Here is a 14,767-nt window from a genome sequence, read left to right on the forward strand (position 1 = left end):
TCAAGAAAAGGGATATGGAAAGAACAAAAAAAAAGGCTTTTCACCTTTGTCAAAATATGTGTGTAAATAGATCTAAGCAAATGACTTCCAAACCACATTATTTTGAAGCAAAAAAACTGACAATGGCCGCAAGTTTTGGACTATGAGAATAGAAAATTTTGATGCCGTGAATGTTTTCAAACATGTCACTTGCATAATACTTTCCCATTGGCACAGAAAAATATTAAAAAGAAAAAGAGGCAATCCAATCGACCAAAAGGATGGCAGTTTTAGGAGCTTCCCCTCTCAGAAGACGAAGAAGAAGAAATCAAAGAGAATTCTCAAGCCCAACTTGATGCATAGAATAAAGATCATTCTAGTCATCAACTGGAAGAGGACTCCTTAGCATAGACAAGATCAATCATATAGATTCAATAGGGTTCTTTCCTTGTAGGCATGCAGATTTCAAATGGTCGTGGGGGCACTAAACAAGCCCATATTTTTTAGAGTTATGACTCTGATAAAGAAGCTCCCCATGTGGATGTAGATAGTGCATTAGAGTTGGTTCCTATTGTACCTGTTTATGATGGTTAGCACAAGGTACATAAAATAAAGGGTAAAAAGATCAGCTAATGTCGGAAATGTCAGCTTATATTTTCCCGCTACTATTGTGGTGTCTTATGATGAAGAAGGTTCCTACATGGGAAGTCTTATAAAGGAGGGTCATGTGCAGCCCTAGATGGTGCTCTCTTTGTCAAAATAATGAGGAAAGTCCCCTTCATGTTTTTAGGGAATCCCCCTTCTTTCAAAAAGTTTGGCAACTTTGTAGATCTGCACTGAGACATTCAATTTCATGGGTTGGTGTCGATCTAGAGGGGGCATGGTATTTGTGGCATATCAATCCCATTTTTTGTCCTTTCAAAGCCCTCCCTCTAATTATATGTTGTGGGGTCTAGTTGGCTAGGAACAATGCAATCTTCTTGGATATGGTTTCAGCGTCTTCTCACACAGCTAATGAGTTGTTTGTTATCTTAAGCCATTTCCCTCAGGAAAAGGACTTTGTTGCCCCTATAGTGATTTCTCTAGAAGGTATTAATCCTTCGAATATGTGGGGCTATTTTGACGATGCTTCCATTAACAACATTCAACATTGCAATGGTGGTTTTATTTTATTCCTCTCCTCTACCCACTTTTTCAAAGTTAAGATGGGATTGGGTCCTCGATCAAATAACAAAGCAAAACTCCTTGTTTGTAAAAATTTGCTCCTGTTTGAAAAAGAGAAGGGGTACGAGCATGGAGTCACATCTTTGGGCACTCAAAGTTGTTTATTGATTGGCTGAATGCCACTTTCCCTATAAGAACATTTATTTTAGTCCTATTATTGAGGAGATTATTCATATAACTTAATATTTTACTTCTTTCTCTTGTTTAAATATTTTTAGGGAAAGGAACTATGATGTTGACCGCTTATCAAAGGATGGCCTCCATTTGAAAAAAAAAAATTGGGTCATAGTGGGGTAGGACAATGATCAATTGGTGGAGTCCACCTGTCGCCTTCACGGGGATTTGTTTTTTTATCCCAGGAGATGTCAGTTTCTGATCTTTGGGATGTCAATTTTTGTATATTTGGACCTGATATTTTTTACTCTTTCAGTTTGACAATGCATGCATGTACATGTTTTCTACAATCAGACACTCTCTCATATAGCCTTTAGTTTTGACAATAGCCTTTAGTTTTGACAGGAGCCATTATGCTCTAGAATGCCGATTTTAATAATGCACTTTGTGGTATATGAAAGACTCTTATGGATTCTCTATGGTTTTTATATCATATATAGTCTCCCCACTTTGTATAGACTGATGTTATGTTTTATATATTTTGGTCTTTCTACATATTATTGGCAATGTATTTTTGCAATTCAACTTCTAGGAGGAATGTGTTAATTTTTTTTTTTTTGACAAATTTGGTTGCTATTATAAATTTGAAAATGAGGGAGACTGAGCTCCTGAAAAACATGCTGAGGTGCCAAGAAGAGCCAGGGAAGAAGGAGTTACATATTAAACAAAATTCCTCTTTAATCCTCCCTTTTGGGCTTCTAAAAACCAAAGACCAAAGGTAAATCCTAACAAACTGCAGTAGTAAATAACAACATTTACAAAGCATATCAATCTATATTACTGTGGTTGATGTGTCGAGTAGTGGACTCTTCAGGTTTGTCATCGACGCCGACTTGCTTCAAGCTTGACGAACTTGTTGGAGCTGCGTTTTTCTTTTCTGCTGTTCCGTTTTTTCTGTTGTTCCTTTTCTGATGTATTTTCTGCTGTTCCTTTTCTGTTGTTCTGTTTTTTCTGTTGTTCCTTTTCTGCTGTATTTTCTGTTGTTCCTTTTCTGCTGTTCCATTTTTTCTGTTGTTTCTTCGAGAAAAAGGAACAGAAGAAACCAAAGGTATATCGGTTGAGCTGAAATTTTGTTCGGATCCAGGAGGTCTCTTCATTATGGTATATGCTGAAATGATTCCATGCCATTGCAGATAAGGCAGCCCAGTGATCTGGCACAAGCTTTGTTGGCTTGACTGTCAGCAATTTTATTGAGCGATCGCAAAACATGATAGTAGCGCACATCTTTCATGGTGTGTCCTAAAATTTGGCACCGTCTGATAATCTGCTGAAGGAGAGCATTGGGAAGATCCCTGTTCTGAACCATTGCACTGACGACTATCGTCGAGTCTCCCAATATTGTGACTGTGTCTATACCAAGCTTCCCAAGTTGGATAAGGCCTTGGTAAAGGGCCAAAGCTTCTGCTCTGTTTTTGGAAGTATGGCCAAGATCCCACTCGTATGAGTGTATGGTATCCCCATTAGCATTAAAAATCACTCCTCCCGCCCCTGCTGCCCCAGGATTCGACTTTGAGGCCCCATCGAAACAGAGATAATACCTATTGCTGTTTTTGAGCCAACCTGCAAATTCTTCCTCTGTTAGCCTAATCTTCCAATTAGGGGAAACATTGTTGTTTCTGTTGCTAGCAATGTTGCCCTTCGTATTGTTGGTGTTTTGGTCTAACAGGTGTCCAATGAAAATGCGTTCTTCTATGCTGAGTTCACTGACATTTATACTTCTCGGATTCCTAACTAAGATGATCTCAAGGGCGAGACTCCTTGCCTTGGTGCAAAGGCTTCTAACAGTCGAGTCCTTATCCTTAAAAACCTTCTGATTTCGTTCCAGCCAAATATTCCATAACATATTGTGGGGAAGAATGTCCAAGACTCTCTTCACTGTGTTATTTTTCCTGTTCTGCCAGGGGTAGTTTTTTTTTCCATTTGTAAAGAATTTCTCCTATGGTGTTTTGGGTGTTCCATGGGATTTGATTGTTATGAGACAAATTCCTCCAGTAGTTGATGGCAAAAGGGCATTCAATAAAGAGATGATGCATTGATTCTTCAACAGCTAAGCAGTTAGGACAACGAGAGGGGCCATTAATTCCCCTCTTTTGCAAATTTTCGGTCGTGAGGACTTTCCCTTTGAGGAGGGTCCAGAGAAAAAACTTGATTTTTGGAATTGCCTCGGATTTCCAAACCACCTTCCAGTGGTGCCAACTTGGCATGGGGTAGCTGATGTTGCAAATATAATGGTGAGCAGCTTGGATGGTGTAAGAGGATCCGGATGGATCCCAACGAAACCCATCAAGATCGTTCTTTTTGACAGGGGCTCTACTGTGCAAATGGGATTGAAGGACAGAAAGACTTGCGTTAACACTGTTGGGTATGGCTAGGAAGGCCCAACTTGACCAAAGAAGGGTGTGAGGATCCCATTGGGAGATCTGGTCCAGGTAATGAATGCCTGTTCTTTCAAGAAAGGAAAGGATAGGGTGTACTCCCGCATGTCTGTTTATTGGCTGCTGACCCATGATTCTGTCTGCTCCAATATTGATGCTTGCACCTCCCTTGGGGATTTTTGAGGTATTTTGAGCGATTAGTGGAATTTCTTTCTTGCATAATCGCCAAATTTTGGAGGATTCTCTATTGGGAATATCTCGATTAAGAAGCTGCTGTCTAGGAAAATTGAGGTATTTAATTTCCAGAACTTTTTTCCACCATGCTGGGAGTCCAGTAATGAGTCTCCAGACAATTTTGCCTCCAAAGGCTAAATTGATAAATTTAGGAGATCTAATTCCAAGACCTCCTCGGTCTTGGGGCTGGATCACCTGCTTCCAATTAGTCAAGTTGAATTTATTTTTATCATTTCCCCCCCCTGCCATAGGAATTGGTGAAGGACAATTTCCATTTTGTTGTGGAAGGAGGCCAGAGCTTGAAGAAGAGAAAAATGATATAGGGGGAGAGAAGATATACTTGACTTAAGAAGAGTGAGGCGACTAGCTGGGTTGAGCCAAATAGATCCCCACTGCTGCACTTGTCTTTTCATTTTGTCGATTACTGTGTCCCAGAATTCTGCTCTCAAAGGTCCAGCACTTACAGGCATGCCCAAGTAAGAGAAGTGAGTCCAATCATACTTGCATGTGACTCCAAAGATGTTGGCGATATTGTGAAGCACCTGTACTGTTGTGTTCCAGCCATATATGCAGCTTTTCAAATTATTTACCATTCCGCCAGAGTAGCTCATGTATTTGTCAAGGAGAGATTTGAAACGCTTGGCTATTGTGGTGGAGGCCCCTCCAATCAGCAAGGTGTCATCGGCAAATTGTGAATGATTTATGTTCTTGACCCCGTCCCCAAATTTTATTCCTGTGATTAAGCCAACTCTTCGGTTGAAGTCCAACGCTCTGCTGAAGGATTCAACCATTAGAATGAAGAGATAAGGTGAGAGGGGGCAACCTTGTCGGAGGCCTCTGGAGGATTGGAAAGCTTCTCTAGGTCTGCCATTTACAAGAGGGGAGATCCATGGCCCCAAAATGCAGGCTCGAATGAGGTTGAGAAAGTGGTCATCAAATCCCATCTTCTTCAAAGCTACCAAAAGGAAGGAGTGTCTCACTCTGTCAAATGCATTGGCCAGATCAAGCTTGAGGATAAACCCTTTCTCATTTCTGGTTTGACTAGAATGGATGGCTTCTTGCACAAGTAAAATGAATCAGATATTTGTCTGTTGGCTAAGAATCCCCTTTGATTTTCGAAAATGAGAGAAGGGAGCAAAGGCTTTAGGCGGGTAGCAATGATTTTTGTCAAGATCTTATAAAAGGAGTTACAGAGTGATATGGGCCTGAAACGAGCAAAGGAAGATGGTCTATTTTCTTTAGGGATGAGTGCTAAATGAGTAGCATTGGTATATCCTCCTATTTTGCCTTTTCGTTGGATCCAATTGAGCATTTTTGTCAAGTCCTTTTTAATAATTCCCCAGAATGCTCAATAAAAGTAGATGGGAAAGCCATCCGGTCTCGGGGCTTTATCAGGTTGAAGAGTCCAGATTGATCTCTTGATTTCCTCCTCATCTATCTCCTTGCTTAAAATGTCATTCATTTCCCTGCTTATCCCTGTTGGGAGATGTTGCAATAAATCTGTATAATCCTCTGCTTCCTTTGTTTCAGTTAGCAGGCCCCGATAGTGATCTGTAGCAGCTCTTCGAATGGCTTCCTGAGTGCTTTTTCTATCACCTTCTGCATCTAGGATGGAGCTAACATTATTCATTATCTTTCTGGCTATCGTTTGCTTGTGAAAAAAAGCTGAGTTCTTGTCACCCCCTTGTAACCATAATTGTCTCGACTTGAGCCTCCATTTTGTTTCCTCTTCTCTGTTAACTCGGTATAGCTGTAAGTAGAGTTCATTTTCCTGTTGTTTGTTCTCTTGGGAAAGGCCATTTTCCTCTATTTCTCTTTGGATACTCTCCAGATTGTTCTTAATTTCTTTTTTTACCTTCTCTAGTTCTTGATACTTTGTTTTAGCCCATTCTTTGATGGCTTGTTTTGTTTTTCGTAGTTTTGTTTCCCAAATGAAACCGGGAGAGCCTTCCACGTGTTGGGTCCAAGAGTTGTATACAATTCCTGCAACCGCTGGTATATCATTCCAGAGAGAACTATATCTGAATGGGATGGGCCCAAGTGGCCTATTATTTTCCAGCGTTAGAGTTATTGGGAAGTGGTCGGAGACAGAGCACGTTAGAATGTTAGAATATCCGACGGAGAAAGCAGAGAGAAGTGTAATATTGATGCGAATTCTGTCCAACCGATCCATGATGTTACCAGCACCCATCCTGCAGTTTTTCCAGGTGTATCTACGGTTTTTTGGAGGGACATCCATAAGATCATGCTCCTGCATGATATTTTCCAACTGTATTCTATATGGATCAGGTGTAAAGCTACCTCCCCTTTTCTCATTGGCGTGGAGGATTAAATTAAAGTCACCTCCTAGAATAATGTTAGTGTTCTCTTCTGCGTCCAGACTATCTTTTAGATCATGCCAACAACTATCCTTATCTCTGCAGTGATTTGGCACATAGATGTTGTAGATGATAATGGCTTGCTGATCTGCTTTATTTTCCAGAGTTGTTTTGATCCAGCGTTGATTTATTGTTTCCTAAATACAGTTCCATATACCTTGATTCCAAATTGTTGCTATTGCTCTTGAGGCTCCTCTTGCCTCACTAATGCTTCCTCTATACTGTCTCTGCTGCTCAATGACTTTACTCATTTCCTTGTGGTTTTGTTTTGTTTCTTGTAACATAATAATTCCTGGCTTCTCAGAAATGATAAGATCCCTTAGGGCTGCTACCTTGGAGGGGTGCCCTAGTCCCCTGCTGTTCCATGAGAGGATTTTAATCATTTCAGGTGAGAGGTGCGAGGAGTTGCTCTCCCTCCCTTGTCTTTGTTTGCTGTGTCTTTGTCTATTGGTCCTTGAATATATGATTCAATGGGGTTCTGGAGCCCCAATGCTATGTCTTTTTGTGCATTTTCATCCCTGTGCTGTTTGGCAGACTTTCTTCCAGGCTTCTTTTAATTGTCTAGAATGTATCCATGCTCCTTGGAATTGCTTCTGGTGATTCTGAGAGGGTGAGGATCAGACGAAAGGGAAGAGGAAATGACCTGGGGAAGGGGAGAAGAGGTAGGATCAGATTGAATCAAGGGAGGGGATTCCTCGGGAAGAGAGAGGATGTGAAAGGGATTGGAAGAGGGAGGAGAGGTAAGGGGACCCGGTTAGCGATCAAAAGATAGGGGAGGTTGTGGGGAAGAAGGGGAAGGAAATGAAGACGGGGGAGAAGAGGGAGGGGAAAATGGGGGAGGTCGAGAGGAAGGACCTGCTTCATGGGATGGTTTAGGATTAGGGGCTGTCTTTTTCTTTTTAATGGTTTCCCATTGCTCTTCTTGTGGATTACTTTATACATTAGAAAGTTTAGTGCAACGATTAGCAAAGTGACCATACTCATGACATACCTTGCACTTGAAGGGGATCTGTTCATAGTCACGCTGCTGAATGTGCGTCTAGTGGTCAACCTTGAGCTTGATGGCTTCTGGCAGGCCTTTACCCAAATCAACTTCTACACAGATGTGGGCACATTCCTGCATGTTATCTTTCAATTCACTTCGATCAATGTATTTCCCAACAGCATTCCCAATAGCACACACAGATTTGTCTCCCCAGCAATGCAAGGGGAGGTGAGGAAGCTGGACACAAATAGGGACCACATTAGGAATATCAAGCTTCGGGTCAAAATTCGGAGTCCATTTGTTTAAATATAAACCTCTGGAATCCATGAAATAAGGCCCATTACGAAAGATTAAATCCTTGTCTTCCTTTGTCTCAAAATGAAATGTAAAATATTCCTTTCCACAAAATCTGATAGAGATTTTGCTTTGTATTTTGTCTGTCCAATTCCTTTCCACCCACCTCTGGACTGTTTTTGGAGACGGCCAAAGTCTTGTAAATTGCTCAATAAGTCCTTTTTCTGCCAAGGGAAGTGTAGCCATTCTGGGCAAAGTTGGAGGGAGAGAAACTTCCTATAACCCATCAAGTTTTTTCACGAACTTTGAGACTGAAGGGCGAGCTCGCTGAGGAGGCATGGAACTGATCAACGCAGAGAAGGCGTGTTGGAGAGCTGCCTCCTCTGGCGAAGCCTCTTGAGGGGCCATCCTGAGCGACCGAAGATCGGTTCAGACCTAAAGTTTGTAGGCGGCAGCAGGGGCAGAGCGCGCGATCTAGGAGGAATGTGTTATTACCCTTTGATAAGCTTACCTTTTTGCAGTTCTTGTTTCTTTCCAAAATACACTCATGAAGTGTATATAGAAAATGCAATCTTCATCATTTAACTAGGAGGAATGTGTTATTACCCTTTGATAAGCTTACATTTTTGCAGTAGTTGTTTTTTCCAAAATACACTCATGGAGTGTATATACAAAATGCAATCTTTATCATTTAACTATAAATGAAATTAGACGTATTTTTCTTAAAAAGATATCTTAAATGTTATATATATATATATATATATATATTAATTGAATATTAATATTAATTTTCTATTCAGGAGGATTCAACTTCTTTAAATATTGTGATATATCATTGAAAAGAGTTAGCTTTAAAATTAAAGAAGATTAATAATTCTAAAATACTAATATTTAATGTCTATGAAGTTTTAGATAGAAGTCAGTTGTTCAATTTCCTTATAATCAGTATAATATATCAGACATAATGAAAATATAATTTTACCAAACTTACACAAAAATACTAATATTTAATAAAACAGAAATCAACTCTTAAAATTTAGTAAATACATAATAAGAAAAAGTTAATCTTCTGGAGTTAATTTAGTTTGAAATAACATATTTACCAATCAAGCGAAAAAATTAATATTAAAAAGGAATGGAGTGCATTGAAATTCTACCATTTCTTATTAAAAATGTACATTTCTATTTCATTGCTGAGTTTAAGAGTTATTTAAGAAGAAGAAGATTTTATTTCATTGGGAATTCCTAAAATATTTTGTAATTCAACAAAACACAAAGTGGAGGATTAAAACATATGCCATAAAGTAACAAACAACAAGATGAATGGCCCAAGAAAAAAACACCGTATAGATCTCCATTATAACCATTGAACAGAATTACATATCTGCGCACCGATCCCCATGTTGGCTATGTTGGACCTGTTTCAACACGAGCAGCGCCGCCCCCAGATGTTGCTCACAAATTGTTTCCCCCGAAAGTGAAATTGACAGAAATTTTCACTTCGTTGGTGAAAGCGGACGCAATCAAGAATCTGGTGAGGTGTAAATTCTTTGCTAAACCCCTGTGCATATACAGGTCGATCGGTGGCAATTCAATTCCGACACATTTCGAACGGCTACGAATAACTGATGGTGTCCAAGAGAGCCATCCTATTGCCGATCAGCACTCTGAACAATTTGTCCACCTGCTTCTCAAAGGGACCGATGCCTGCTTCCATATCTGCCACGCATTTCTTCAAGGACTCAACGGATTGCTTCAATTCCAGCATCTCGTTCGCCGAACTAGACAGTTTGCAAGTTATAGATCTGTTCACCACAAAGTACAAATGCCGGACTGCCGCGTCGACGCGGTCGAGTTCCTGTAATGGAACTTGGGCGCCGTTACTTCTTCTGCGATCAATCTCTTCCTTCACTTTATGCAACAAACCATGAAGCGCCGATGCCGATAAAGAATGGCCCGCATAAGGAGCAACCGAAAGAGTTCGCTTTGAATTGAAGGACAGAGCAGTCACCAGCACATCGCAGACTAACACCGTCGTCGCCGTTGATGCATATAAAACTTCCAAGAACTGTGCGCTGCTTGAATTTCCGCTCGCCGGAGCCTTCGAGAGCTGCTCGCTGATTTGCCTCAGCATCGAGTTGCACGTGTCCAGTCTGGAGCGCTTCAGGCAAGAAGCCTGCGAACTCTGCGCCTCTTTATTGACCATGAATTCCTTACAATTACCCAGCGCCGTCCTCGCCCTCAAAAGCTGCCTGGCTAAGATGGGCTTATCTGAAAATCCCCCCAAGCCACGAACGATCATCTGCAGCGATGCCTGGTATTCCTTGATATCACATATCGTCTCTCGCAGCGCATTGCAAACATCCATGAGCTTGACGGTGGCGTCCAGTTGCTCGTCTACCCACTTGCGATTTTTAGGCGAAATCGCCTTCTGGATGTGGGGAAAGAGCTCCTCTGCCCGACAATGAACGCCCAGGCAGATTTCCAGAGCTTGGCCGAGCCACTCCGCGCTCAGATTCGATTCGTCGCTTTCCTGTAGCCGACGAAGATCGGAATTGAAGCGGGCCTGGAAGGCATCCACAAGGGGATGCGTGTAAGTTGCGGGATATACGGTCGACAAGGAGTTTCGACGGAACGACCGAGGCGGAAGGGCCTGAAAGGCTGCCCCGAGAGATGCAAATACAGAGGAAGAACCCATCGTATTTCTTGTTCGGAATTCGTTATGCAGTTCTGCCAAGACCAAGCAGAGAGAAGCAGTAGGAGAAAGTCGGTTCCGTGCGGTTTAAGTAGCGCCTGGGGAGTCGGTCAATCAGGCCAGCGGCGTTGTCCATCCATTAGATAGGAAATGGACAGGGGCAAGTTGGGGATCCACTGAGCTTTCATTTAGTATTCATGTCAATGATCTTGTGGTAAAATGGGCGGCGTTGTCCATTGATTAGATAGGAAATGGACAGGGTCAAGCTGGGGATCCATTGAGCTTTTCATATAGTATTCATGTCAATAATCTCGTGGCAAAATGGTTCGGACAAGGAGGTGTGACAGGGAGGTTTGAGGTCTATATTGGCGCTTTCAAATTTTTTTTTTTAATGAATTTTAAAAATTAAAATAGTTCTATAAATTAAATTAAATGGTTATAAATTAAATTAAATGGTTAGTAATGGAAACTTATTTTTTAAATGAATTTTAAAAATTAAAATAACCATATAAATTAAATGGTTGGTAATGGAGACCTCTGTTTTTTAATGAATTTTAAAAATTAAAATAGCCATATAAATTAAATGGTTGGTGGTTGGTAAAAATAAGTCACAAGATTTTTAATAATGGAGATTCACTCATCACTTTATAATATTTGTAAATCTGTTTTATTACAATACCATTGAGTCAATATTATGGCTTATTCATACACGTCTAGAAAAACCATAACTTATTTCACTTGATACTTGTTCATATGCCATTTTTTTTAATTAATCAATTTAAATAAAAGAGCAAAAAGATCATAACTACTTTGAAGATAAATCTTAAGCTTTTATTATTGTATGTTACTAAAAATATTATAGAATATTTCATGGAGGTTAAATCCCTATTATATACCTTATAATTATTAATAATTAAATGAAAATTCCAAAAATCAACATAATAATAAATTATTTAACAATTAAATAAAATTTGTCAAAAATTATATCATTTATATTTTTTTATTTTTGAATAATCTTAAATTATTAAAGTATATCTATTTTGAACTATATCTAATTATTTATTATAATCATATTTCTAAATTTATAATATATTTATGAACATAATTTTATATCGGAGCGCGATGGAGACCGGACGGGCGAAGTCTCGAGTTGGATTAGGTTAGGGTTGCGAACCCTCTGCAGCTGCTGAACTCGACGCTTCCCGTTTACTCGCCCGCCAACCTCTGTTACCGGCCTACCTTAACCGCCGAGAACCCTGCCGCTATCATGCTGGAAGCTTTATCGGAGGGACGAGACTGTGCCGCGACATCCGGCAACTTTCTGTGACGGTTTGGAATGCCCTGCACGGTCCGTTACAGTTAACTGTGAACTGTCGTTTTCTCCGTTTTTCTCTCCGCTCCGAGGTGTCCGCAGTTCCGAGACGCAGCTGGCAATGGAGGATATAGATGTCGTCGATTATTCAGCCGACCCCTTGGAAGGGGTCTCCATCTGGCGTTCACCCTTTGCCACATCAGGAGGTATGTTCAGTACAGGTTTTTCCGAAAATTTCTCTCCGTTTTCGCTAGGTGAACAGCCGAGGTCTTATCCCGTGGTCCTCCCGGATGATCCACCGACATGGCCTGCACTCTCCACCCCCCCTCACTCTCCGGCAACCCTTGGTTTTGTTTCCGGTTGCCTAAACCCTAACCTTGGTTTACATCCTCCGGCATCTGGCTCCTTTTCTCATCCGCTTCAAAACCCTTCTTTACCCACCTCCTCCGCCGGAATCCCGGGCTCCCTTGGTCCTTCTTCTGGAAGTTTCACCTCCGTACCTCCGCTCTCGGGCCCTCCTATCGTTTCAGGCATCAGCGACCCCTCCTCTTCTCATCAGATCCCGGCTCCGCTGAACGGTAACGCCCACCCCCCCGGTCGCCCACAGAACTTTCCCCCTCCTCGGGGCCCTAAACGGAAATACAAGTGCTTCAAATCCAAAGAGGACGACGTCTTTCTCAGATTGGAGGAGGACATTCAGTGGGGAGAGACTATGGATTTTGCAGATCGGGTTTTGGTCGGACGCATCAGGGGACGAAGCTACTCGGCAGCACGCTTGAAGACCTGGGCAGCTGAAGTTTGGGGCCATCATTTGGTGGACATCCCTTTCGTGCAAACCTTCGTGAGGGGATGGTTCGCATTGAGATTCGCTCGTGCTGATCATACCAACTGGGTTTTGTCCTCCTACTGGCACTTTGAACATGCCCCGGTGCTCCTGAAGAGATGGACTCCATTGTTTGACCCCGAGACAGAACAGATAGGCCTCAGACCGGTATGGATTCGGCTCCCAGGACTACCACTTCATTACTGGTCAGAAGATATCTTCAGGAGAATCGGCAATGCCATTGGCACATTCATGGATTACGACAAATCCTACCAGCAGACTGGCATGATGGCTTATGCCAGGATACTCATTAACCTGGACACCAGGGGAGGTCTGCTTGAATTCATAACCATTCAATGGAGAGATACGGCTCGCAAACAGATTATTGACTACGAAGGTATTCCCTATCGCTGCCGCAGATGCCACAAAGTGGGTCATTTATATAGGGACTGTCCACTCCTCCGGAAAGCGGTGAGGAATGACAAGGAAGGTGTAGCCGAACAGCCTCTGGACAACTCCCCCAGGCCGCAGCCTGATCAGAATCATGTGGAACATGAGCTTACACAGAATGTTGGTGAACCTCGGAGCACTCCGGAGGCAGCAGACACTGCTATAGTCTCCACTGCTCCTCCTCCTGCATCGCCAGCACCTGTGCAGCCGTCGACTGAACAAGCGGACTTTGAGACATCGGGTAAGTCTTACTCTTTCCCTTCTCCGATATCTCCTATTTCTTGCATATCATTGGGCATCTCATCTCATAATAATATTGGCTCTGAACCTGTTCGCACACACGCCTCACTCATCTGCTCCCTTCCGTTTCCTTCACCGGTGGCCCCTCCATCGCTGATCACTTCGTCCCTCGCATCCCTCCCCTTTCTTTCGTCCCAGCCATCCCCCCGTTATGCTCTCAGATCCCGCACAAAGGACAGAGGTCCTGATGCCGTAGGCCTCGACCCGGTTAACGCGCCCATTGCCCTCAAGAACTCCCGTGGTCGACCCTCCCGTATTACCAAAGCGAGACACACTGCTGATGAAGAAGTTGCCCTTGGGCGACAGCAAACTATCTTTAGGGCCCTTAGAGCGAAGGATGGCCCGCTATCCTTCCCCACATGAAGATTCTTTCCTTCAATTGCCGTGGGTTTGCTAGTTCAGCCAAAAAACTAGCGCTTAGGAGACTGCTCTTATCATCTCAGCAGGACATTATATTTCTTCAAGAAACTCTCTGTTTGGCCGAACCCCTTATCCATACCCTCTCATCCTGGCTACCTAACTGGACCTTCCATGCACTGGATGCGTCCGGTCGATCAGGTGGTTTAGCCATTGGGGTTAGTAACAGAGCTTTGGAGATCCGGAACACTTGGGGAGGAAGAGGATACATTGGACTAGACATTTTCTCTCATTCTGTAGAGAGGGACATCAGAATCATCAATGTCTATGGCCCTTGTGCTGACCGAGCCAACTACTGGCGGTCCTTGCTGGAATCAGAATTATTCCAAGCAGACAACATTATTCTTGGAGGTGATCTAAACTTCTCCCTTGGTTTCAGCGAGTCTTGGGGGCACCTGGCACAGGTCGATTCCCTATCAGATACTTTGTCTAGCCTTCTAGAGGAACATCAGTGGGTGGATATACCATCTGCTAGACTTCAATATACCTGGTCAAATAACAGAAGTGGAGAACAAAGCCTGGCCAGAAGACTCGATAGATTTCTTATTAAGGAATCTCTGATTAATAACCTCCCCAGAATTCGACAATGGGTTGGATCGGGAGGCATTTCCGATCATCGGCCTATTTTCTTAGAAGCAGAGGACTCTATGCACAAAATCAAAAGCCCCTTCAAGTTTAATGCCTCTTGGTTACAGGACCCCTCTTACATTCAATTGGTCCATAATTATTGGCAGAACAACCTCATCAGGGAAGACGAGGATATCTCAGCGGGCTTTGTTAGAAAACTTACAGAACTCAAGCAGATTACTAAAATCTGGGCTCATCAAAAGCGCATCCAAGATAATCATATACTGAAAGAGGCGGAAAGAGTCATTGCAGAATTCGAGGATTCATCATCTGGGACCTTCCCCACCCCTGAGAGCAAGGAGAACTACACCTCACTTATTGCAAAACGCTCTCAAATTCTGAAAGAAAGAGAAGAAAGCTGGAGGCTTAGAAGCAGGGCTATTTGGCTCACGGAGGGGGATGATAATACAAAATTTTATCATAAATTTGCTAATGGCCGCAAAGTCATCAATACTATTTGGGAGTTAAGGAACGATCGAGGGCAATCTGTTTCTACTCAA

The 14,767-nt window shown here is 42.4% G+C and overlaps 1 protein-coding gene across 1 annotated transcript; it reads right to left on the reverse strand.

Moving 5' to 3' along the window:
* Positions 1–9,258: 9,258 nt before the first annotated feature.
* On the reverse strand, positions 9,259–10,341 carry LOC149181404 (protein BPS1, chloroplastic-like). Its single transcript, XM_089414197.1, has one exon. It carries the CDS (start codon positions 10,339–10,341, stop codon positions 9,259–9,261), a length of 1,083 nt encoding a protein of 360 aa, XP_089270323.1.
* Between the last annotated feature and the right edge of the window lie 4,426 nt (positions 10,342–14,767).

The sequence above is a fragment of the Pinus tabuliformis genome, chromosome 3_2 (assembly GCF_031772625.1).
Source record: "Pinus tabuliformis cultivar Carrire ecotype Pingquan chromosome 3_2, CPIR1, whole genome shotgun sequence".
Lineage (NCBI taxonomy): Eukaryota > Viridiplantae > Streptophyta > Pinopsida > Pinales > Pinaceae > Pinus > Pinus tabuliformis.